Raw genomic sequence first — 25,904 nt, 5'->3', positions numbered from 1 at the left:
AACTAAGATATGTAAATCCTTACCAAAAACTCTAATTCATATCTTAAAGAATTTCTCACCTTTACTAATTACCAAAATCTTGACAAAAACATGATCGAACCAACTGGACAACAACTAAACGACACTGCTACTCTTCAATCTCAACTTCCAGATTTGGCAAGGCTATCGGTGAGGGTGGTGCAACCAAGGCAGACAACAACCGACGTGGTGCCTAATGGTTAGGTCGCAACTCGTCGGTGCGTGACTCAATGGATTCGATGGCTGAAGCTTTATGTTGCGAACGAAACTAGTGCACAACGCATAGTCGACAATCGCAGGATTTGACAGCGAATGGTGGGGGTTTGACAACCGGCGACGAAACGAATGATAAGGTAGTCGGTGTGGCGTTTTGGTCTTCATCCATCTTCAAGCGTGATTTAGGTAAGAGAGGGATGAGATGAAGAGAAAATTTGAGAAAGAGAGGAAGAGGTCTTGGGCGTGAGAAATTTCAAGAGGGGGGTTGTGTTTTCACGAAGAAGAAGATGAGAAGCGTTTTTTAAATCTTTTCAACACTTAAATTTCCAAATCTTGTTCCAAACTAAAATTTCTTCCACATTCCTTATTATAATGCTTCGACCTCAAAGAATTGACAAACGGATTTAAACTTGTTTTTCAAATTTAAAATATTAATAGATAAAAGGAGAATGGAATGGGGGCTTACAAATGAAAAGGTAATGGTGATAAGAAATGAGATAATTGATACGGAAATAAATGTGATGAACATGACAATAAGTATATTTCAGTAGCTCTATGTCCTTAGTTGCAAGACGAGTACTTAAATACAAATCAAGGAAGAAAAGGTCGAAGATCAAAGGGAGAACTTGTTTCACACAAGATACTTGATTGAAGAAACTCTATGTAGCTTGGTAATTGATAGTGGAAGTTGCACCAATGTGGTAAGTACATTTTCTCGTAAAAAGACTCCAACTCAATACTCATCCACATCCGAAACCATACAAGCTTCAATGGTTGACAAACAAAGGTGAACTTGAACTTACGGTAAACTCCCAAGTTCTCACTTCTTTTACCTTGGGAAGATATAAAAATGAAATCCTTTGTGATGTAGTACCAATGCATGCAGATGATATATTATTGGGGCGACTTTGTCAATATGATAAGGAGGTCACCTACAATGTGTTGTTGAATAAATACACATTCAACAATAGAACCTTTGCATGTACCCGAATGACCAATTGCAAAAAGCAAGTCAAAGAATATTCAATAGATTTTTACACTACACCTTAAAAAGTTAGCAAATTCACATAAGCGATAAATAATTTTGAGCTATAAATTCTATACAATGTTAGTTCAATAGATTTTTACACTACTCCTTCAATTGTGCACTGCATGAAAAAACATGATATCAAACTATGTCAAGCGTGCACATCTATGTTGCCATATTCTAGAAGAGTTATTTTAAGGCATTATGAAGACTTTTTACATTTTTAGTTTTTCAATTTGACCTTTAATTTAGTATGCAATCTTGTTTAAAATTTCTATGTCTTATTTTCTTCAAATTGACAATTAAATATATGTGAATGACTATTAGGCTTCCACCCTATGCATGCATTTTCTTCAATTAGCATTTAAGTGTATTTGGATGACTATTGGGCTTTCACTCCATGCATGACCATTTAGCCTACAAAATGGATTGTAATGCTTTTGAAGATGTAGAATATCAATATTAAAAAGTTTTTGCTTATTCAACCCTATTGGTGTTATCTTTCTCCAATCTTACTTTAGATTTGAGGTTCACCTTGTATCTTTGTCTATTACTCATTTGTCTTCCTTTCACAACCCCTCTCATGTTCCATGGATTCTTTTTCATCTTTTATGTTGATTGGATTCGCTCATGGTCATGGGATTTTGAAGGTAGTTGTTTTGCTTCCTCTACGAGGTTGAGGAAGAGGACAAAGTGAGAGTATCAAGTAACGAGCATTGAGTGACAAACATAGAGCGTCAAATAGCGAGAGTTGAGCTTTAATCATAGGCGTGCATGTGGTTCTCAGGTTCTAAGGAGTCTTTTTCACCACGGGAAAACACAGTTAAAAGAGTATTTTTCATTCCATTCTAAATAGTGGGTCATTTACGTTGCTCGTGGAATGGGCCATATGTATAAGAAAAAAGGGAAACAGAAGACAAAGCCACCAATGATACGTGAGAAATTTGCACAAATGACCTAAAATAAGAGCCTAGATGAAAAATGATGCTTTTTTAAAAACCAATAAAAAAGTGCCCTTCTCCTTATCTTATCATTACAATTTTAAGCTTAAATGCATTATTATTGTCTTTTCTTTGTTTTGCAACTTTCATCGTTTTTTTTCCTTTTTATTTTATGCGCCTTTCTTTTTTTTTTTTCTTTATACTTTGCATTTCTTCCTTACTCCTTATATATATATATATTTTTTTTCGTCTTTGGCCTTTTTTTTGAATTTTTTCTGGTTCTACATTTTCGTTTACGTACTTTTAAGTATCGAACATCAAGTAAACACACATATAACATAAATAAAACGTAGAGCATCAAGTATTGCAACATCAAACATCTAATAGCAACCCTCATGTATTGAACATCAAACATGTAGTAGTGGCAAGTATTGAATATTGAAGATGGGAGATCAAGAATTGATTATCTAATATCTATTATATAAGATAAAACATATAACATAAAATATGGAACATAGAGCAAATCAAATAATGCTTTTAGTTGTAAGTGCGTGAGTGTTTTCAGAAATGAATTTGGTTAATTCACAACGCAGGGTGGAAGTCAATTTTCATTCACTTTTTTTTTCCTCTTAGATGTGGGCCACTTTTTTATTTGGCAAATCACCCGCAACGCTCCCGGCGACGAAGAATTGAAATCCAGAAGGCGAGGAAAAGAACGGAGAGTGATTGTGATTTGTGGATGCAACAACAGAACACAGTGTCTGCACTTTTTGCGAGAGATGGAGTGAAACTAGGGAAATACGGTTCAGTTTTCTACAAGGGGAATTAAGTCTTGATCCAATTGAAGTTCTCTGTGGCAGTTCTACGAGATGTACCAGTTTTACACTTCTAAAATGGTTTTTCCTCTGATTCTGATTCTGGGCCTCGGTGTTTTGGGCAACTGTATGGCTTATGCTTCTCCTTCCGAGACAACTCTGCACACCAATAACTGGGCAGTTCTTGTCTGTACCTCTCGCTACTGGTTTGTCCAATCCTATTCCAACTTTTTTGTATGTGTGTTTCTCGTGAATTCATGATTATTCGACTTGTTTATGCTCGAGATTGTCTAATTTTTATTGTCAGAATTTTATTTTCTATTACTTGGATGGGTGCTTCGTGATGGGTGTTCATTCGAGTAAATTAGTCCTGCCAAGTGGATCAAATCAGTAAACTAGTGGTCTTAAAGACATTTTAGATTTGTTTCAGATGCAATGCTATAACTGTTTGGAGAATAAATTATCATGAGATAAATTGCGCCCAGTTCCTGTCTAAGGTGTATATTTTTGTGGTTTATTTCAGTAAGTTGTTGACCCTGATGAACGATTGTGGTTTTTCAGGTTTAATTATCGGCACATGGCTAATACACTATCCTTGTATAGGTAAGACAGTAGCTTTGGTGATCTATTTTTCTTGTAAGATCTAGTCAGGCCTTTGTTATTTTTTCCTTTTTTGTGAAAAGTCCGCTAAATTATTATCTTCTTTATTTTTGTTTTAGGACTGTGAAAAGGCTAGGAATACCTGACGAAAGGATTATACTTATGTTGGCAGATGACATTGCTTGCAATCCTCGAAACAAATACCCTGCAGAAGTGTTTAACAATGAAAATCATAAAATCAACTTGTATGGAGATAATGTTGAGGTCGGTTTCTGTACAGACTGTTTTGCACATAATTGCTAATTGTGTTCATTTTTGTTTATGGATTTTATTTGTACCCGACTTATGAATTCATTATCTTGGTATTGCAAGTTGTCCGGATTTGCACCTGTTTTCTCAAATATAGCTATCAAATATAATTCGATACCATCACCGTGGCATTTGGGATTTGGGATTGTTAGTTAAAAATAATACCATTACCTTCTCTGGATACCTGATAGAAGTTACCATTTTCTGTATTTTTTTTCTAGGGCATCATTGCTCTGTATGATTATATAATTACGTTGATTTATTTTAAAAAAATATTATTAGTTATTATCCAAATATGAAATCAATGTTCTATAGAAAGCAGGGCTGCACTTGTGTCTATACAAAATTTATTTTCGATCTAAAAGATAAAATGAACAAAATTATACTAAACATTGCATACCAATCTTCTATTACACTGTTGATTCCTTTTGCTAATAAATAGTTCATTCTTCAAGAATCTGAAGTTTTTTCTGCACGATATATCATAGAGAACGCCCCCTCCTTTCAATATGGTGCATGCATAATTCAGGACATCCAGTCAGTCATGATTTCTTGAAAAAATTTACTGTCTTGTCTACACTTAGGTTGATTATCGAGGTTATGAGGTGACAGTTGAAAATTTCTTAAGGGTGTTGACTGGACGCCACGAGGCTGCTGTTCCAAGATCTAAACGCTTGTTAAGTGACGAAGGAAGCCACATTCTTCTATACATGACAGGACATGGGGGAGATGAATTTTTGAAGTTCCAGGATTCTGAAGAACTCCAGAGTCATGATTTAGCTGATGCTGTGAAACAAATGAAGGAAAAACATAGGTGGGAATGTTTTTTCATGTGAGCTTAAATCACCAATGTTGATTAGTTTGGTTTATACTATAGTAAAAACATTAGCAACTGTTACAATTAACTGAAGTTTTAGTAATCCAGATGGCTGCCCAGTGATGATAAGCAAACTATAAGTTTACTTTGAAATTAGTTTTTAGTTTTCATGGTCACTTAGGTTGTAAATTTCCTCTAAGTTGTTTGGGGCGCTGGAACGTAACCAGACTATTGGAAATTTGAGGAGTGTTGGGTTGTGTGAAAAATCGAGGGTGAAATATATAATTGGAATCTTGAAGCGTGAAAACAGTAGAGAAGAGGGTTAGATTGAAAACTAGGGGAACAAAATGTGTTTAATATTACAAATCAGGCCCAAAATGCTCAATTTAAACATGAGTTTTGGATTCCATTACATTACTAACCAATTCCATTACAATCCACCAAACAACCCTCTAAGTTTCTCAAATATCAAAATAAGTTGATTTGGAGGATGGTCTCTTGTGATTAGTGTGAATAGATGAATATTGGTTAAAAAACAACAATTCTGAATAAAATGAATCAGAGTCCAACCTCTCTTGGAACCATATGGATCGAAAACGATCGTTACTGCAGATTGATTGGAAACTAATTTTCTTTCTTCTGTACAATGAATTTTTATTTTCTTAGTTAATATACACCACCTTGCTGACATTAACTTCGGTGGCAATATTGTACTGATAGATTCAAGGAGCTGCTAATAATGGTTGATACTTGCCAAGCTGCTACTCTCTTCAATCAGGTTTGCAGTAACTTCCTATTCTCTCAATTCTGTTAGTGGGTTTGGCAGACAAATTAGATTTGAAAATAAGATTAGAGAGTTGAACCAAAATTTGGTTGTTACTATTGATAATAATGACAAAGACTAACACACAAATTTACGTGGGAACCTTGGGGAGAAAAACCACCACGATATTGTTTTCTTTTTATTTTCTCATAATCACAAAAGATACAAAAGGGGAAGATAAAGAGGCAACATGAGCCAAGATAAAAAAGCAAAGAAAAATTATGGTTACAAAGAACCCATGGGTTTTCAACATAGCCCAAGCTCACAAATTCTAACACTCCCCTTCAAATTGGGACGTAAATGTCAATAAGACCCAACTTACTCACACAGGAATCAAAACTTTGTCTAAGAAACCCGTTGACTTGAAGGAATGTATATGCTACTATTGTTCAGTCTTTCTTTAATGAAATGTCTATCAATTTCCACGTGTTTGGTTCTATCATGGTGAATAGGGTTATTAGTGATGCTAATAGCAGCCTTAGTATCGCAAAATAGTTTCATAGGCACCTCATAGTCTTGACGAAGATTAGATAAAACCTTATGGAGTCAGATTTCCTCACATATTCCCAGACTCATAGTCGTACTGAGCTTCAGTACTGCTTCTAACTGCAATCCCTTGCTTTTTACTCCCCCAAGTTACAAGATTTCCCTACACGAACGTATAGTACCTAGAGGTGGATTTCCTATCAACAACAGACCTTGCCTAGTTTGAATTAGTATAGACCTCAATGCGCTTGTCAGTTTTCTTGAACATCCACTATTTACCGGGAGTGGCTTTCAAGTATAGTAGAATTCTGTTAACTACTTCCGTGTGTTCCTTGTAAGGAGTCTGCATGAACTGACTGATTGTACTAACAACATAAAAGATATCGAGTCTAGTACGAGATAAATAGATCAACTTTCGCACCAGGCCCTGATATTTTTCTTTATCAACTGGATTTCCCAGTTTAGCATTGAACTCGATGGGTGTATCAACAAGATAACATTCCAACATACCTTCTTTTGATTTGGCTACCTCTATTCCAAGGAAGTACTTTTTTTTTTTGAAAAGGAGACAACCTCTTTATTAATATAATAATAATGAGATAAAAGCTCATAATACAAGAGAATTGTATAATGAGCATGTAACCATGGATCAGGAGGTGCACTTGGACATCTTAACTAGGTTGACACCCCCATAGCAACCTCATCATATCCAAACAAGCTAAAAATCAAAACAAAGGAGTAATGTCCAAAGGCAAAACAAAACCAAAAGAAGTACAAAGAAATACAAATACAAACACAAATAAAAAACTGCAAGATTATATCTGACTAAACATCCATCAGCTCGCACAGAGTTTAATTCAAGATCCTCGAAGAAGGAACACCACGAGGAGGCTAAAAGTTGATGACTCCATCAAGGTCTTATGTTGAGAAGCATGCTCGGAAAAGAATCTCTAGGATCTTTCCAAACACAATTTTGACAACGATGCAAACAAGTTGAGAATAAGCAATCAAAGCCAGGTTTTGTGAAGAGTCACTAGCGGCAGAGCAAAAGTGGAGATTGAACTTTAGATTTTCCAAGTCTTTAATCTCAAACTCATCCCCCATATTCTTTTTCAGTTGGTTCATCTTAACGATGTCATCCCCAGATAGCACAATGTTATCAATGTAGACAATTAACACAACAGTTTTCCCAGCTTTAGAGACTTACGTGGACAAAGTGTGATCGAAGTGCCTTTGAGTATATCCTTGGAACTTGACGAAGGTAGTAGACCTGTTAAACCAAGCTCTCGGTGACTGTTTCAACCCATACAAGGATTTTTGAAGCTTGCATATCCGACGGTCAAACTTGGCTTTAAAGCTTGGAAAAGGACTCATATGCACTTCCTCTTCTAAGTTTCCATTCAAGAATGTGTTTTTAACATCCCGTTGGTAATCTTTACTCACAACAACAGATAGCAGAACCCTGTCGGTGTTTAACGTCGCAACAGTAGAAAAGGTCTTAGTGGGGTGTTTGGCGCGCATGTTCAGAATCAAATGCCTGAGACTTGAATGCCTGAGGGCTTATTTAGGGTTTTGATGTCTGGGAATTACAAATGCCAGTGTTTGGGATGCAAGATTTGGAAATTTGGATTTCTTGTGTCTGTGTTTGAGATGCTGATTTTGAATTCCTGGGTCTAATATATTTAATTTTTTTTTTTTGTGAACTGTACATCCTAAATATATCATGCATCAAATTTTTAATTGATTATTTTTCATAATTTGTACTTCTAATTCAATTTAATTTTGATTACAGATGCGTTAATATGAATGATCTAATTTTGAATATTACAAATCATTAACAAAATATAACAAGTCATTGTAATTGAAAGGGGCTTACAAAAATTTCAGTTAAACAACATTAAAAATGGTCTAATAGGTTTCAAAATAAGCATAACCAAAAGGGTCATGCAAAAACGGAAGTCAAATAGAGTTATATTTAGCCATAATTATGATTGCCTTTTTATGATAAGCATGCAATTTATTTTAAACCACTCAGAAACAAACGCAAAGAAAAAGCTAAAAAGGTGAAATCCAACAGAAAAAATGAAGTTAAAACAGAACCAAACGAAGAGATCTAATTACAAAGCATAACGAAATGACTCTCTCAAAAGGAAACCATTCAGATCTAGATTCTAGCAAAAAGATGCAACTGGTGATCTCAAAGCTATCTTGCCAAAGTAGTCCAAACCCATAAGAGGAACAAAAAAATCTTTCAAAATATCAGCATCAACAAAAGGTTGTACTTCCTTTACAACACCTCAACACACCGTGTTGAATCTTCAAAGACAAAGTTTGATGTTCCTATTGAAAACTCATCCCCCAAGCGTGTAGAAGTATTAAAAATACTTACCAAAATATTTCTCCCATAAGCCACTTTAATAGATTCCAGCACCTTTTTCGACCATAACACGATTCATGATGAACAAGATAATCTCAGAGAATAAGCTTGAGAAATAGTAGAAGAGCAGCCATAGTTTCTGGCAATGAAGACTTCCAAAGATGAGTTGCACAAAACATTAACATTTTTGCCTTCTGAACTAAATACTTCTTGGTAGTTACCACCATGAAAAGCCAGCAATACTTTACCACAGGAACCACGAGCAAACCTTTTCTTCATCACATACCTCAAAACTGAAGGTGAATGCTCAAATAGTTGATAATCTGGACCAGGATCATGAGAAGGAATTGCTTCAAGCAAACCAATAAAACCAGTGAAGCCTTCAGGATTAAAGCAGTGAACTTTAGCTTCAATCTTTTTTTTTTGAAACAGAGAAAAGCTATTCCACCCCTGAGTCATCTCGAGCAAAGCCATTACACAAACTTCTGAATTCTCTTTCTGCTTTCTCTTACTATATTGGAATAATATTGGAGGTCAAACAACATAGGAGGGCTGAATTGATAATTTAAGCCAAAATAATTCCACAATCATTGACTAATGTGAATAAATCCTTTGGCAGATCCAAGGGAACTTTATTTAAAGGGAAGCCTTCATCATTAAACAGAGCATTAAGATCCACCCCTTTAATCTCTGAGTCTAATTTAAGGTCAAACACGCTGAGAGCACCGACTGATTCTTCACTACTAACACTGAATAGAGAGGAAATATCAAGTTGGTTCTTGAAAGAATAATCAGCTTTGCAGGGGGACCCTCGCAGAATAGAAGCCTTTGTGTTAGTGATGGTGGATTAGAAAAATTGAAAATCTCTGATGTAGAGTCTGCATTTACCTAATGAAGCATTCAGGGGCCTGAACTTTAGAGCAGTATAGTTCCAGAAGATCTGGGTTTTTATCAGAAATGGAGTGCTTGATGGGATGGATCTGAAGAGAGTCCAAAGGGGGAACTTTAAGGTCACATGCCCCATTTAATTTCGATTTTAGTAGGGCAGTCCAAAGATTGTTGAAGGAGGTTTGCTTGCAGATGTAATGTTTGAGAATTTTTGGAGCATGAGATGATTTACTTTCTTTGGCACACTTGAAATGATTGGAAATTCCATAATCTGGAGAAAGACGGGCCATTGCACTAGCAAAATTTGAATTTTCCATTTCTGAGGCAATCTGAAATGTTTTTTGCATTAAAAGTGTTTTGGGCAAAATTCATAATTACTCTTAATGAGAATAAAATGGGCCTTTTTTTCATTAATCCTCTCACCTAATGACTCATTTAATGACTCTTCGGCTTCGAGAATTTTAAAAGTTGGATCAATAGCAGTGGACCCCACTGTCTTTTTGCAACAGCTGTTAGTCTTGGGTTTGGCAAACTAGGAGCCTATTCAGTTGCCCGTAAAATTAAATCACCTTCAATCTGAATGCTGGCCACTGTCTTCTTCTTTGGCGCCAATGGGATGGCTGTAAACTTCTTCAGAATTTCTAAAGGATTTCTACCTCAGGGAAGAACTGCAAACACTGATTTCGGGACTTTCAGTACTGATTGGAAGAAAGAAGGATCAAAATCTTCATCAAGCAAAACATCTCTAACTCTTAAACAATCAATAGAGTTTAAAATCATCCCATAAGGAAGGAACATTGAAGGAACCGGTAGGATTTAGGAATTCAAAATCTCCAAAAGGAAGGTAGATATTTTCCCCTTTTAGGTCAGTAATTTCAATCGTGGACGGCACAAAACCACATAAGTTTTTCTTAACTTGAATCCAAGCTTCACTAACATCGGATAAGTTCAAAGTTTCAGAGAGGCTATATCCGTGAGACCTCCAAAGTGATCCCCAATGACCTCAAAGGTACTTCTACACCAGTAATCCAAACGAAGGTTTTTAATCTTGAGCCAGCTGCCATAGCCTTTTTGAACAAGTGATCCCCAGTGGTGTTTGAGGTTATCCCATCTTTCAAATTTGAGGTGAAAATTCCCTAGGCTTGCGATTTACCTTCCTCACGGATGAAGTCTAATATTGATCCTTGGTCAATGCTAATGAGGGCATTCTCATCATAAAGAGGATTTATAACAATTTTTGTTTGGAAAAGAACTTCCAGCCTCTTACGGATCAGTCTCCAGTCGTCTGAGACAAATAATTTTGATATAATCCATAGATTTCCAAAATTAACCTTCACAACTTCATGATACTTTTGTTCTGGAGGGGAGAATGTTTGGACACTTGAAGCTTCTTGTTTTGACTAGGAATTTGACCGATTTCCTTGGTTTTGGACCTTGGAGCAAGGGAGTTAGAAAGACGGGATTTTATCATTTCAACATAACTTATTTTGCCTCTCATATTCGAAGAAGGAATTTTGGAGATATTTTCAGAATACCATCTATTGTAATCCAATTTTTCGACAAATTTTCCCAGCATCGTACAAAACAAATTCCAACCTTCCCGATCTTTTCCTAAGCATACTCTAATATTGAAAAGACCCCCTGAATATGGCCAGTGATCGCAACTTAGAATCCAACCAGACTTAGCTTGAAACTTCGAAATTCTCAATCTTCCCTATTAATGTCCCCGAATTTCCTAAAATGGCTGTCCAGCGGAATTCTAAGTAAGTCGGCTATTATTGACTGGGTCCAACTAAGTTGGCTATTGGAAAGAAAGATGCTTCTGCCGGTTTCTACATCTTCAATAAAGCAAACATCTTCCTCTTTCCAAATGCAATAGTGAGACTCGTTGATTTTGCAACTAACAACCTCCATGTTATGCATTGAGAATTAACTAAGAGGTCTGCTTAGAAACCCGGCTGCCGGAGAGGGGAGAGGGGAGAGGGGAGAGGGGAGAGGGGAGAGAGGAGAGAGGGGAAAGAGGAGAGAGGGGAAAGAGGAGAGAGGGGAAAGAACTTACCTAATCATTATTCTTGTATTGCAAATAATGACAAACTAACCCACAAATTTACGTGGAAACCCTAGTGTAAGGAGAAAAACCACAGTATTGTTTTCTTACTATTTTCTCATAATCACAAAAATACAGAGGGGAAGATAAAAGAGGCAACATGATTCTAAGACAAAAAAGGAAAGGAAAATTAGGGTTACAAAGAACCCATGAGCTTTCAACACAGCCCAAGCCCACAAATTCTAACAGTTACTTTTGTTTATCCTGGATTGTAACTGCTAATTTTGTGGTCTATAGAACCAAACTATAGATTAATCTAGATTTGTGGAACTTATCTCTAAACTATATACTAATTTTTGGCAATTAACTAACCAGATATTGATTATAGAAACTAGGCTTTTGAAATTCTGGTCTTTGCATCATATAAACATAAGCTAAACAAATTAGCTTCTCAAATTTTGGTTACACAAACTCATGAACTAAACTCTCTCAAGTACTTTAAGGATGAATGTGGACCCTTAATTCAATCCAACCTTAAGATTGGGATTCATCATTGACGTGGGCCACCTACCTTATTTGTGCAAGTTTGTGGCCCCAGAATTTGTCAAAAAAATTTGAGAGGTAAGAGCTAAAAATAATTCGGGAGTTTCATTCTTGACATTTTTTTTTGTGCATATTGCCAATTTTACTTCCATGTTTAACCTTCTTCTGCAAACCATTTTCTCCCCTCTGCATGTTCCTTGTTGTGGAATTAAGCCGTCTGTGAATGAATAAATTGGAGCACCCAAGGAAGTTAAAAGCTCACAAGGAAAACAAATATTGTAGCATGGTTTATAAATTTGATAGAAGAGATGACCCAGTTTTTAAGTAACAATGAAAATATTTGTGGGATGGGGTGTAACCAACTTTGTGGACCGTGGACATAGAGCTATAAAAATTCAGTACTGAAATAGAGTTTCTTACTTTATGCAGCTTCACTCCCCAGGTGTTTTAGCCATTGGAAGTAGTAAGAAAGGAGAGAACTCATATTCACATCACTTGGACCCTGATGTAAGTGTTCCTCATATCATTTTATGTAAGGCATAACCCCTAAGTTTCGTTTTTACTATATATTGTTGTTTCAACAAATTGTATTTATTTTTATCTTCTTCTTAATCAATAGGTTGGTGTTTCTGTAGTTGACCGTTTCACCTATTACACACTAGCCTTCTTTGAGAGATTAAATATGTATGATAATACTTCATTAATCAGGTTAGTTGGATCTTATCACCTCTCACTAATTTGATCTAAATCATTATCATCTCAAGGTCCTAATTGTGCCAAAAATTAAAAAAGTCTAATGGTGTTTTTGTATTTGCATGAGAATCAATTTTTTTTTCATGCCTTACATTATGAGGTATTTGTTCTTCCCCTTTGCAATTGAGGGGAGGCTTAGGTATTTGTGTGTAAGCAATTTGATCGAAATGAAAGTTGATACAGATCCACCAGTGATAGAGAGTTTCCATTACTTCCACTATTTGATGCTGTGAGGAACTATACGTGGAAAGGAAATGGGGAAGAAAATGACATGGTTTACTAATCACATGCAAGATGTAACAGGGGAAGAGGAGGAAGAATTCCTTGAGGAATTAAAGGAGCTGGTATAAAAAATTCAGAAATAGAAATTAAAAATGGACAAAAGATTAAATTTTGAGGAAATTATTGTAAATAACAGAAGTTTTGAAAATATTTACAAATATAACAAAACATCACAATCTATCTGCAAATAAAAAATAAAGGTATGTTCCTCTCTCTTTCCTCCTTCGTCCATCCCTTCGTCTCTGCCTCCCCCTCCGGCAGACAAAGCTCTTCAATGACTGCTGCTCAGACCACCTCCCTCAGATTACTGACGACGACCGACAAACATACCACCCCTTTAAGTTCATTGGCGAACGTAAAGACATTTTTGCTTTACTATCTTTTCAGTGAATGGAAATCACACGATGACTTGTCGTTATTTGCTCTCTGCCTGAGGTGCAACTGCAATGGAAGTGGTAAGCTACAAAGTTCTTCAGTCGTATTATTGCATTTGGTCAGAAGATGATAGCTTCCTTGTTGAAGATGTAGAAGCTCAAAGAATTTTAGCCTTATCTGAAGCACAACTGAGATGGTTCTTGGAAGCATTATCAGAGTTATTAAGAGGTCCAGAAGATTGTTTCTTTCAGAAACATGGGGAGTTAGACCGAGGGACTAAAGTTGTCGAAGTTCTCAGCAAAAAATGGATGGGTGCTATGTTGGCCAATGTTAAGTGGGCACTCAAACACCTGAATGTGCTTAGGAGATGACAAATAGGGGTGGATGACATTTCACAAAATGCTGAAGAGTTTCCTTTCAAAAGCAGAGTACACAAAATGGTACTACTGTAAAATTGCCACTGACTCATCATCCAACACAAACTAAGAGTACAAGCTAGATGAGGTTGAATTGAAGGGTAACTTCGCCATTGGCAAAAAGAAGGAAATTCAGAGCACCATTGAAGTTGACTTTTAGTCTGTCACCAAAGATGAAGGAGAATGTTCTCAGGCTTCCTCTCTTTTGAAGACAACAAAACAGAGCCAGTGGGTGATAAAAAATTCAGGGGTTATTCAAGTGAAGTTTGAACATCTTTGGATTGTTACGAGGCTCTTTGCATTTGATGATTGAAGAGAGATTTGGAAAAAGCTGGAAATCTATTTTCAAACAAGAATTATCATCAACCCACTATTCAATTTTTATTAGTGTAGACCAGGGCTCAATTGAAGACTTCATCAATGGACCAGGGAGACGGTAGGAGATGGGGCCGTTCCACCTTAAGTTTGAAAAATGGGATAGATATAAACACAACCTACCATTGGTAATGAAAGGCTTTGAAGGATGGTTGGGAATTAGAAACCCTCCTTTGGGCTACTGGTGTAGAAAAACCTTCAAAGTCATTGGAGAGTATTGGGGGTTGGAAAATGTTGCCACTGAAACGCTTAATCAGACCAATTGGAGTGAATTGAGAATCCAAGTTAAACAGAACTTATGTGGATTTATACCTGCAATTATTGTAATAACAGATTTTAATAGAGGTAATATTTTCTTGAATTTTGGTGATATTGAGTCTTTGGATTCCCCAAGTATTTTGAAAGGAGGTCTTGTTAAAGATTTCAAAAACCCTGTTGATCAACAAAGGGTTAGGCAAGCTTTGGAAGATGAAGATGTTGATGTTTCGTTCTTCCCTCCAGAACTTAGTCTTTAAATCCACCAAAACAGCTTTTTCCTTTTCAAGAAATCTGTTTGAAGCCTTGAATCACATCCAAGCTTCCTCACTGGTGCCGGAGGAGAAGACAGAGGCTGGCGGTATGACTGAAAATGCAATCAATCTGTTAGAATGTGAAGACCCGCATTCAAGGAAGAGAGAGAAGTCAATAGAAGATACTGTGCCATTAATCCATTGGGCCTTGGTCCCACCCGCTAATCCTTCTTTTAAAATTTTGGTTGGCGAAAAGACAAAGGAAGGTAAAATGTCATCTGCCATTAATATCGAAAATGGTTGTGTTTCTTCTTTAAAAATAGCGGTCCCAGTTTACCATTAATGGATCAGAATTCCAATGGTCTCTAATCAATAGTTGACGCTCTTGCTGGATCACTAACGTCTATAGCCCTTGCGATTACCGAGAAAGGAGATTCGTCTCGTCGAAACTATTATCCTTCTTGGATTATTGTGTTGAGGTATGGTGCATGGGAGGAAATTTTAACATTACCTGTTGGGAACATGAACGTTTTCCGTTCTGGAGAAACACGCGAGGTATGCAGAATTTTAATAAGTTCGTTGTCTCGGCAAACCTCATGAAAATTCCTCTTCAAAATGGAACATACACATGGTCTAGGGAGGGCAGCACGGTTTCCAGATCTTTATGGGACCGATTCTTTATTAACAAAGAATAGGGTGATGAGTTTGACAATACTAGAGTCACTCGACAAGCGCACACTGTTTCTGATCATTTCCCCTTGTTGTTGGACGCAGGAGCAGTAATTTGGGGCCCTTCACCATTCAGATTTTATAATAGTTGGCTGCTTAATAAAGAGTGTAACAGAATTATTGATGAAGTTTTGATTAATTCCAATTCTAAGAGTTGGCTCCTTGGTTATGTAATAGTTGGCTCCTTGTTTATGCAAAGGAAACTCCGAAATAGTTGTGTCATGCCCTCGGTGTGCCCTCTATGCCTAGAAGGGAAAGACTTGCAGCATTTATTCACTTGCCCACACTCAGTTAAATGTTGGGAAAATTTGCTCTCTTTATTTGGTGTTGCTTGGGCTTTTGACGGCTCTTTCAACTCCAACGTTAAACAGATTCTCCTGGGTCTGTCTTTGAAGTAGGAGCTGAGATTAATATGTGGTAATATGTCTAAAGCCTTCCTCACGGTAATATGGTATGAGTGCAATCAAATGATCTTCCATGGGAGGTAATGCGCTGGTCTGAATGATTGGATATAGCAAAAATGAATGCTGCTACTTGGTGCACACTGAACAAGGAGTTTAATGACTACTCTATTCAGGATTTGTCCTTTAATTGGTCGGCCTTTATCTCTCAAGCTTGCTAGAAGACGAAAGATGGTGGCTTTCTTCCTACTGGCCTTTTTTGAGTGGTTTTAGAGCTGTTTTTGATCAATCTTGTAATAAGTTTTTCACTTCCTTAGTTGGATCAGGTTTTACATTTCTGGCAGATTTACTACTCTTGTACTCTTGTCGTTTTGCCCAATTGATGTACCTTTGTACTATTGTTTCCTTTTTGTGGATATGATATGATGAGGATCCCAAGGGGATGTCAACCTAGTTGAGAGGTCTGGTTCCGTCCCTTGATCCCATGGTCTCTTTGTTTTTTTCATTGTATATATCTCTTGTACCTTCTTGTACCTTCAGATTTTCATTAATAAAGAGTCTTGCCCCCTCTTAAAAAAAATTCACAATCCATCTATGATGGATCAAGATATACACAGATAGACTATTATCTGTATCTCTCATACAAGCACAAATAGTAGTCTACAGGTCTATCACAGTAGTTCGACGGTGATATTTTGCTATATTTTGTAAACATTTTGGTTAATTTTGCTATATTAAAAAATAGCCCTAAATTTTGAGAAATCATTTGAGTGGATGGCTTACCATTGGCTGTCAATTTTTAAAAACTTGTCTGGTGTCGGAGCCAAAATTCAGGTTTTGGTGGCAAGAGGGTATGACCTTTGGATTTTTGAGTCTAGAGGCAGGTTCGCAGTAAAATCTTTATATCTTAAATTGATTGAAGATGGGAATGTATTGTAAAGAGGTTTATGCACCACAGTTTCCTTCGAATAAGGAATGTACTAACTCATGTTCTTTCATCTAGAAATATAGAGTTTTAACTGTGTATTTGATTTTTGTACGTTTATAGCTATCTCTGTTCTTGTTTAAACAAAAAGAAGGAAGAAATTTATCATTGTTCGGTTAATTTACCTGTGTGGAGGTTTTTGATCTCTTTTGGTGTAAATTTGCAGTCTTTTCAATTCATATAATCCAAGTTTGTTGATGTCAACTGCATATTATAGAACTGATCTATACCAACGTAGATTGGAGGAGGTATGAATTTTCCATCCAAAGTATTTTATTCTCATATGCTGCTTTATAGTCATGAATAATATGTTACTACATTATTTTTCCACGTATAAGTCATATGGTTGATTTTAACAAATTTTTTGGTCCTCAGCAACTTTTGAAGTGCCTGTTCTCTTCTAACTAAATTATGATTTTGGTCTTTGATAATATCTAGTGATACTTTTACCAATATATGTGTGTGTGTATATGTTCATAACTATATATATATATAGGAAATGATGATATCATAAGTTAAAAATTTAAAAACAAAGTAACCACTAAAAAGCAACTTTTTAATTTCATGAACCAGCACCATGCTAAGATTGGAGAGAATCAGAATCAAATATTTCTTTGATTGAAGAGATACATATAGAAGTTTTCAAGGGCTTACCTAAATAGGAAATGGTAGAAAGACAATAAAGGACAGGAAGATATTTTATAGTATTCTAATATTGATATTAGCACTATAGCTGTAAACATTTTTGAAATATGGGACTAAGATAGAACAATCACTTGAGCATTTTAGGTAAGCCAATACATTATTGTTTGTTTTCATTAGAAGTCAATGCAGCGGGTGGTGCACTATAAACAAATCTAGTTTAGTTGACAGTAAAACTCAAAATTTTATATGTAAGAACACATCTAATGTTTTTCTGACTTTTAACATTTCTCTAATGCGACTTGATTTCTTTTTGAGACCAACCTTAAAATATCTGAATGTCCTGATTCTCAAAAGTTAACCCTCTAATGAGAGTTTAGCACCTTGATTTACTGAGAACAAAATACATTGACTCCTTTCAAGAGGGAGTCACTCTCCGGTCAAGTTTAATACCAAAACATAACCTAAGTCCCAAAACATACCAAAGTAGTATATATATATATATAACACCACATACGTCACCCAACCCCACTAACTCTAGGTATGTGAATTTCCCGAACTACCCCTCCTAGCATAAGTGTGCATGATGGGTGGTCTAACAATAACTCATGGATGAAGGCTTCCTTGTCCTCAAGGGAGAAAGAAGGAAATTGTTCCTTGATCAACTCTAAACTTTCCAAAGTGGAGTTCCATCCACTGAACGCCCACTTGTGTTTATGATTGTTGTAGCGATAAGCAGTTATATCTTCCTGCTTGTTCATTATGTGCAATGAGTTCTGTGCTATATGGATATTGAATTTAGGTTCTAAGTATGCGACTAAGCTAGGGTCATGCGATAAAAGGGGCTGACGCCTACTTATGCGTAAGCTAAGTCCAAGGATTTGTCAATTGTGTACAAGTTTTCCTCTTTCTTGACTAAGCATAAGCAAAAAAAGAGGTTTCCTGGGTAAGTCAGGGTTGAACATAGAGAATCTATACTGGTCATGGTTATAACGCGTACGTTAATTTCATGTGGTGACTGTATAGTATTGATGTATTCATAATATAAACTATTCTAAGTCTAACTATACTAAGTGCGAGGGGAACAAGATGTGGTGGTTATGCATGATGTGAACTCAATTCTATTTAGGCGAGATGGAGGAAGGAATGTCTGTGCAATTTTGATGTGTTACAAAGTTAAATAGTAGATTGAGGCGATTCAAATTACTTGTTAATTTCAAATTTAGGACGAGCCTCCTCTCGGCGCCTTCGCCATACTTGCTAGCCTTTCGGGATGCAAATACTCGAAATTACCATATGATTTATATTTAATCTATTTGATTGCATTATCTATAACTCACCATCTATTAAGGCAAGCAACCTTTCGGCGCTTTATCGCCACACACTCACATTTCTGATATGTATGTTAAAGAGGAATTTAGTGACAAGATTGTATCTCTACACTCTCTTCACTGCCTGTTTAGTGACTTGGCATTTCCGATATGTATGTTAAAGAGGAATTTAGTGACAAGATTGTATCTCTACACTCTCTTCACCGCCTATTTAGTTGAGGTTCAGGTCATTACTCTTCCGAGTGACAACACTAAATATTTCATTCTTTCTTTCGAAAAGAATGATGTACCGAGTACAACACCTAACTAAGTAAGATAGATAATACCATCATTCAGATTCTCTACTAACTATTTATACTTTGCATTTTATTATGATTACAAAGAACAAATATCATGGAACGGTAAAGAAATGGGTGAGTGAAAGTAGTAATGTTTTGCATTCATAAAGAAAACTTTAGACTTTTCGGCCGTGAGGTTCAGATCACAAACATGAATAAATAGAAAATACAAATGAAAGTTACAAGAAATGAGTCAAGCCTCTGATCACAATTTCTTATGCTCATTGGCTCTATTTTTGCCTATTACAACCGAGGGGGAAAATGGGGTTTGGACTTTTGTCGAATCTCCTATAAGCTCTCACCTAAAGTAGAAAAGAAAGATAAGGGATAAAGTTGAGCTTGTTCTCCATAAATTTCGCACAGTTTGTTTGGAGGATATAACCTTGTATTTATAGGCAAAGGCCGATGGGACTTAACATAGTCTGAGTGTCATTAATTCTCTAACATTGCTGCGTGGCTCCGCAAACGTCTTTTCATTCTTTTTTGACATCCACACAAACCATTCTTGTCTTCTAGCAATGTAGATCACCTAGCATCCTTCCTCTTGTTGCCTAGTTGACATGTGGCCTATTCACGTGATGCTTGTCGCGTCGCCATTACTCTTTCTTTCGCTTAAAGACCTGCATTAAGATATGAAAATCGTTATAAATAGGTGGTTTACTCTTTTGATGCTTGTAATGCGTAATTATCCTATTTTGTCTATTTTGCTATGCATTTTCTTTCTTTTTTTTGCGTTAAGGCTTCATTATTCTACCTAAAAGGCCGTAATAAATTGTATTTCTACAAGTTATCACTTTCGGTATGGCTTCCCATTCAAAGTCATTGGTAAAGGCAGGGGGTGAAGATTCAATAGGAGTTGTGCTAGTGAGAGCTTGCTTCAGTTGAGAGACATGGAACACATAATGGATGGATGCCGTTGATGGTAATGTGAGACGATAAGATACGATAATGATCTTTTCTTCAATCTGGTAGGGTCTAAAATATTTAAGGGATAATTTCTCGCTATACTGCCGTGCCATTATATGCTGCTGGTAAGGTTTTAATTTTAAATACACCCAATCACCCACGGTATACTCGACTTCACGGCAGTGGCGGTCAGAGTATTGTTTCATTCGTTCTTGAGCCCTCTCTGGGTAATACTTTAACTCATGCAGCACCTTGTCCGTTCTAGCAATTGTTCATTGAGGGTGGCATTGGAAGTTTTCTGGCTTCCATAAAAAGCGAGGGCTGGTGGTGGTTGGCCAAACACAACTTGGTAGGGAGTGGATTTTGAAGTAGCATGATAGGAAGTGTTATACCAATGCTCGGCCCAGTCCACCCATTCCATCCATTTCTTTGATTTTTCACCACAGAAGCAATGCAAATGCGCCTCCACACTCTTATTCATGATTTCTGTATGTCTATCTGTTTGTGGGTAATAAGTCGTGCTTCTCTATAGCTGAGTTCCCTGTTAGCGAAACATCTCACCCCAAAACTTACTGATAAATACTTTATACCAGTCAGGAACAATAGATTTGGGAAACCCAAACTCATGTACAACTTCCTTAACGAATAACTGGACCACAATTTTTGCTGTATAAGGATGACTCAAGGGTAAGAACCTGGCATACTTACTCAGTCGGTCAACCATCAACAAGATGCTATCACACCCTTGTGAACGTGGCAGTTTCTCAATAAAATCCATGGATAAGTCCTCCAAAATTCAATCTGGAACAGGCAGGGGTTGTAGCAAGCCAGCGAGTGCTAAAGTGCTAGCTTTGTTCCTTTGGCATGTTTCACATCCTGATACATATTGCTTAATCAGATTTTTCATGCCTCGCTAGTATAGTTCGCTAGAAATCCTCTTGTACATTCTCAAATAGCCGGAATGACCTCCAAGCATTGAATCATGATATGTGAAGGATTGTGGGAATCAAGGAGGAATGGGCAGATAGGACTAGTCTGTCTTTGTATAACAAATTGCCTTGAACCACCAAGAAGCCTGGCTGACGGTCCGAACTAACCTCCAAATCTTTCCTTATTTGTCGGAGATAGTTGTCAGATGTAACCTCATCACGGATGACATCCACATCGAGAATGGCTAGGGCTGTCAAGTTTGCTAAATGCACACGAGGTGGCATGTATGATAAGCCATCGGCAACATTATTCCGAGGGTCGGCTTTGTGGTGCACTTCAAAATCATAGCCGAGAAGCTAGGATACCTAAATATGATAATCTGGTTGGATCACCATTTGCTCGATGATATATTTTAAAGATTGCTGGTCAGTTCTTACGATAAATCGTCGTCTCGATAGATAAGAACACCAACGTTTACAGCTATTAAAATAGTCATAAGCTCCATCTCATAACCAGATTTCACTTGTGTGCGGGGAGAGAGAACCTTGCTGAAAAAGGCAATGGGCCTATGCCCTTGAGTCAAAATCGCTCCTACCCCCATTTCTGAAGCATCGGTCTCAACAATGAAAGTGTTAGAAAATTAGCCAAAGCTAATTCAGATAACGTTACCATGACCCATTTCAATTGTTCGAATGCTTGGACAGACTCCTCTGACCAAACAAAGGCATCAGTTCCCATCATCCGATGTAATGGTTGTGCTATTTGTTCATAGGCTACTACAAACCGATAGTAGTAGCTAGTTGCCCCAGGAAATTTGTAATTCTCGAACTGTGGTGGGTTGGTGCCACTTCAATATTGCCCGTACCTTTTGTGGATCGGCTTCAACTACCTCTACCAACACCTAATGGCCCTAGTATTACAAACGACTCTAAGCGAAACGACACTTCTTGAAATTTACATATAGTGAATTGCTGCGCAAAAGTTCAAACACTAGGGTCAAGTGATTGAGACGAGATTCTAAATCTATGCGGTAGATAAGGATGTCACTAAAGAAGACTAGGAAAAATTTCCTTAGGAAAGGTTTAAAAACCTTGTTCATTACTGATTGAAAGGTAGTTGGAGCATCCTTGAGTCCAAACGACATGGCTAGGAACTCATAGTGCCCATCATGAGTACGAAATGCCGTTTTCAGAATATCTGCTTTGTGAACATGTATCTAGTGGTAGCCTGAACGGAGATTCAGCTTGGTGAAGATCTTTGCCCCAAACAGCTCATCCGACGATCTTCAATTACTGGAATGGGGAACTTATTTGACACCATTAACTCATTCAATGCTCTGTAGTTGATATAGAATCGCCAACACCTGTCTTTCTTCTTAACCAAGAGGATTGGACTAGCATAGGGTCCATGGCTAGGCCTTATGATCCCTGCGTGAAGAATTTCTGCAACTAGACTCTCAATCTCATCCTTTTGATATGATGAATAGCGGTAAGGTCGTTGGTTCACTGTTTCGTGGTCATCCTTGGGAACGATTCGGTGGTCAGTATCTTTGTATGGCGGTAATCGGTTAGGCATTTAAAAAATTTCCGTGAAATGCTCAACTAATCCTTGCATCGGTTGCCCCATGGTAAAGCCAATGGTTTCCACTCACCCTCTTCCGTTTGCATGTCTGCCGTGATTGTACGCAACTCCACGAAATACCCTGATCGGTTTTATCCCAAGTGCTTTGCATCTTTCTAAGCATTATTTCTCACATCGAGAGACTAGGATCTCCTTCGATGATTATCTGCTTCCCACCCACCTCAATGGACAAGGTTTAATTTTTCCAACCAACCTCCGTCATGCCCAATGTTCTCAGCCATTGCATTCCAAGGATCAGATCGACCCCTCCAAGTTCCAATGGTAAGAAGTCTTCCTTAATGGTGATGCCTATAGCGAGACCACCACATTCTTATAAATCTCTTTTCTGCGCACTGTCGAACTTGTTCTCATGATTACCTTGTAGTTGGTGGTATCGGTTAGTGGTAATTTCAATTTTTCTACTACCTGAGGAGCTATGAAGTTGTGGTTCTCGTGGACTGCGAAGCTACCCACAACATCCCTTCTTCCATTTCAATTTTTCCTTTGAGCTTCAGGGTGCCAGGTTAGAGATAGCCACCACAGTATTAAGAGATAGTTTCATTACTTCCTTCATTTCCTCCTCCGATGGAACGGTATCCATGCTCATGTCGTTAATCTCTCCTGGCATCTCGTTGTCCACCACAAGTAGCTGCAGCTCTTTACTTTTGTAGGGGTGTCCCATAGTGTACTTCTCGTCGCAATGGTAACACAGACCTTTCGCTCTTTGTGCTTGTAGTTCGGAGTTTGACAAGCGTTTAATTGGAGTGTCCTTTCACACCGACATGATGGAATGGATGGGCACTGTCTCAATGGTCTTGGCTGGGGTGACACCTGGATTTTCTGGGCATGATTGGAGGGGCTGAAAGGCTTAGTGTATTTGTATGGGCCTATTCTATTTTTCTATGCTACCTTTTTATCTTCAACTCTCTGGGCCGCACGCATGATCTGGCTCAATCCAACTGGCTCAAAGCAAACAACTTCAGCCCTGATCTCTGCATCTAACCCGTTCAAGAAAGTGCTTTCAAGTACTTTGTCAAAGAGGTGAGGTAATGGGGTGACAGAGCCTCAAAACGCTCACAGAAGTCGGTGACTGTCGTTTCTTGCTTGACGACTAAGAAACGTGCGCATAGGGTACATTCCCGTATTGGTCGGAACTGATAAAGTAGCTGGAGCTTTAGATCCTTCCAATCTTCAATCGTTTGGCAGTTATCTGCCCATCGATACCAATGTAAACTGATGGAAGGCACCGTAATCTTTTCTGAATTTGAAAGCCGAAGAATACGAAAATACCTTTCTGCCCTGAATAGCAGGAGTCAGGTTGACGACTGCCATCAAACATCGGCATCTCTACCTTTCTAAACCTACTCCGATTGGCATACCCTTCCTCTGTTTTCACACGTTGTCCTCCTACTTCGTCATTCACGTTCTTCACTAGAGACTCTCCAAATTCCTCCGGGTACTTCCGTTCCGGATACTTCTGTTTTGGGGGGTCATTCTTTCCTCCATACTTTGAATCCAGGCTCCCCGAGATAAGGCAGAGATTACACTCCTCTGGTCCTTAAAGTTATGGAACATCAACTCTATGTTTTTCTAATTCTCAACCGATATCTTCCTTTGCTCATTCATTTGCTGCATCATTAAATTAACCTTCTCTGCCAGTTCCTTCATGGACACATCTGATCCTTTCAGAACATCAGTCACAGTCTGGTCGGAATCCTTTCCTTTCTCCTCATGTTTCTTCAGCGGCATCTTCCCAAATTTAACCAAGACAAACGCTCTGATACCAATGTAACAACCCTCTACTGAGAGTTTAGCACCTTGATTTACTGAGAACAAAATGCACTGGCTCTTTCGAGGAGTCATTCTCCAATCAAGTTTAATATCAAAACATAACCTAAGTCCCAAAATATAAAAGTAGTATATATATATGACCCCACTTACTCTAGGTATGAATTTCCCAGACTACCCCTCCTAGCATAAGTGTGTATGATGTGTGGTCTAACAAAATCATAGCAGCAGTCATGCTTCACTTTCTAATTTTCACCAATTTATTGTCTATTCCTGTAGAATAGTTGCTAATTTGTCCCTTTCTCTTCTTTCTAGGTTCCTGTAACGAACTTCTTTGGCTCGGTAATGGAAACAGTTCATACCGATTCTGCTTACAAGATTGTCTCAAGAAAGGACTACAACAGGGGTGAACCTGAATTACATCAAGTGTCGCAGCACAATGAAAGGACATTGATATCTTCAGATAATCCGGATCATTTTAGTGAACCAAGCACAAGGGTAACTTTATTTCTATCTTGTAACTTCCACACTCAAAAAAAGAATAAAATGAATGAACAAATAAAAGAAGAATTATTGATAAGCATTGCTAAGTGAGGGTAAACCATGCGTAATGCAGGATGAACATGAGGCTTTAAGAAGTATATGGAGAAGTTTGCATAATAAGATGGAACGAATTGAAGATGCTGATACTTTAGTGAACTATGGATTGGTCATTATGCTTCCATTCTTAGGGATCTCCATGTGGCTATCAAGGTGAAAAGGATGCCCGTATTTCTTGTGCGTCACTTCCACTTTGAAATTCAGTTGTTTATATGTTTATCCTGACCCAAATGTTGCGTCTTGAATATGTTCCAAAACAATTTTAACACTTTGATCAAATTATGGGAAGAGATCCATGATCGCCTAAAAAAATGCTCTTTAAGAGCTGAATCAAGGGTTGGTAAAAGATCTTCGAGAGAAGGATTGTTTCGAAAGGATCCAAACATTATGAGATATTACCATTTTCAAATTTCTTTCTAACGAGCTGATGATTTGAAAACAATTTTGAAACAAGAGCAGTTGAGTTGTACATGTACTCGTATTGTTTTTTCCTCTTTATCCTTGTTTCTTTTATGCATCCATTTGTTATTCATGTCAGGCTTTTAGGCTATTTTCAGTTGAACATTTCTATGTCCATAGTCTTCTCTCCTGTAGGCCATTCCATTTGGTTCAGTTTATGAAAATATAGACCTAATTTTAATCTGGCCGAAATTGGCAAATCCATCGAAATTGCATTCCACGGTATTTTTGGATTATATACGTAAGTGAAATAACTATTAAAGTTGGGAGCCTTAAATAAGATCCAATTTTCATTCATGACCATATCCACTATTTTTTCATAAATGGCCACTATAGATTTTCATACAAGTCTAGGTTCAATTAATAATTTAGTATTATGCTCTCTAAAATAATTGTAGGTAAAAAAAAAGAAAACAAGTGAATAATGACAAAAAAAAAAGGTCGATTTATAGATTGATATTAGCTATGTCTACAGAAAATAAATTTTATTAGAGTTTCAAAATTAAAATTGATTGAATGAATAAAATGAATAAATCCTAAAGAACTAGATGACTTATA

General features: G+C 37.3%; 1 protein-coding gene across 1 annotated transcript; it reads left to right on the top strand.

Moving 5' to 3' along the window:
• Window positions 1-2,706: 2,706 nt before the first annotated feature.
• LOC101211756 (GPI-anchor transamidase) lies at window positions 2,707-25,383 on the top strand. Its single transcript, XM_004142478.3, has 10 exons — window positions 2,707-3,223; window positions 3,579-3,620; window positions 3,737-3,881; window positions 4,511-4,740; window positions 5,464-5,521; window positions 12,337-12,414; window positions 12,527-12,615; window positions 16,899-16,980; window positions 24,603-24,785; window positions 24,904-25,383. Exons 1-10 carry the CDS (start codon window positions 3,072-3,074, stop codon window positions 25,042-25,044), a joined length of 1,200 nt encoding a protein of 399 aa, XP_004142526.1. The 5' UTR covers window positions 2,707-3,071; the 3' UTR covers window positions 25,045-25,383.
• Window positions 25,384-25,904: the final 521 nt, after the last annotated feature.

This window comes from Cucumis sativus, chromosome 1 (assembly GCF_000004075.3).
Source record: "Cucumis sativus cultivar 9930 chromosome 1, Cucumber_9930_V3, whole genome shotgun sequence".
NCBI lineage: Eukaryota > Viridiplantae > Streptophyta > Magnoliopsida > Cucurbitales > Cucurbitaceae > Cucumis > Cucumis sativus.
This window is presented reverse-complemented; position numbering and strand designations above follow the sequence as displayed.

Excerpts from the sequence above, each read along its gene's own strand:
- LOC101211756 (XM_004142478.3), top strand. The coding sequence starts at position 3,072 with ATGTACCAGTTTTACACTTCTAAAATGGTTTTTCCTCTGATTCTGATT. Across the intron at positions 3,224-3,578 it reads GTCTGTACCTCTCGCTACTG|GTTTAATTATCGGCACATGG; the intron begins GTTTGTCCAATC and ends GTGGTTTTTCAG. Across the intron at positions 12,616-16,898 it reads GATAATACTTCATTAATCAG|TCTTTTCAATTCATATAATC; the intron begins GTTAGTTGGATC and ends GTAAATTTGCAG.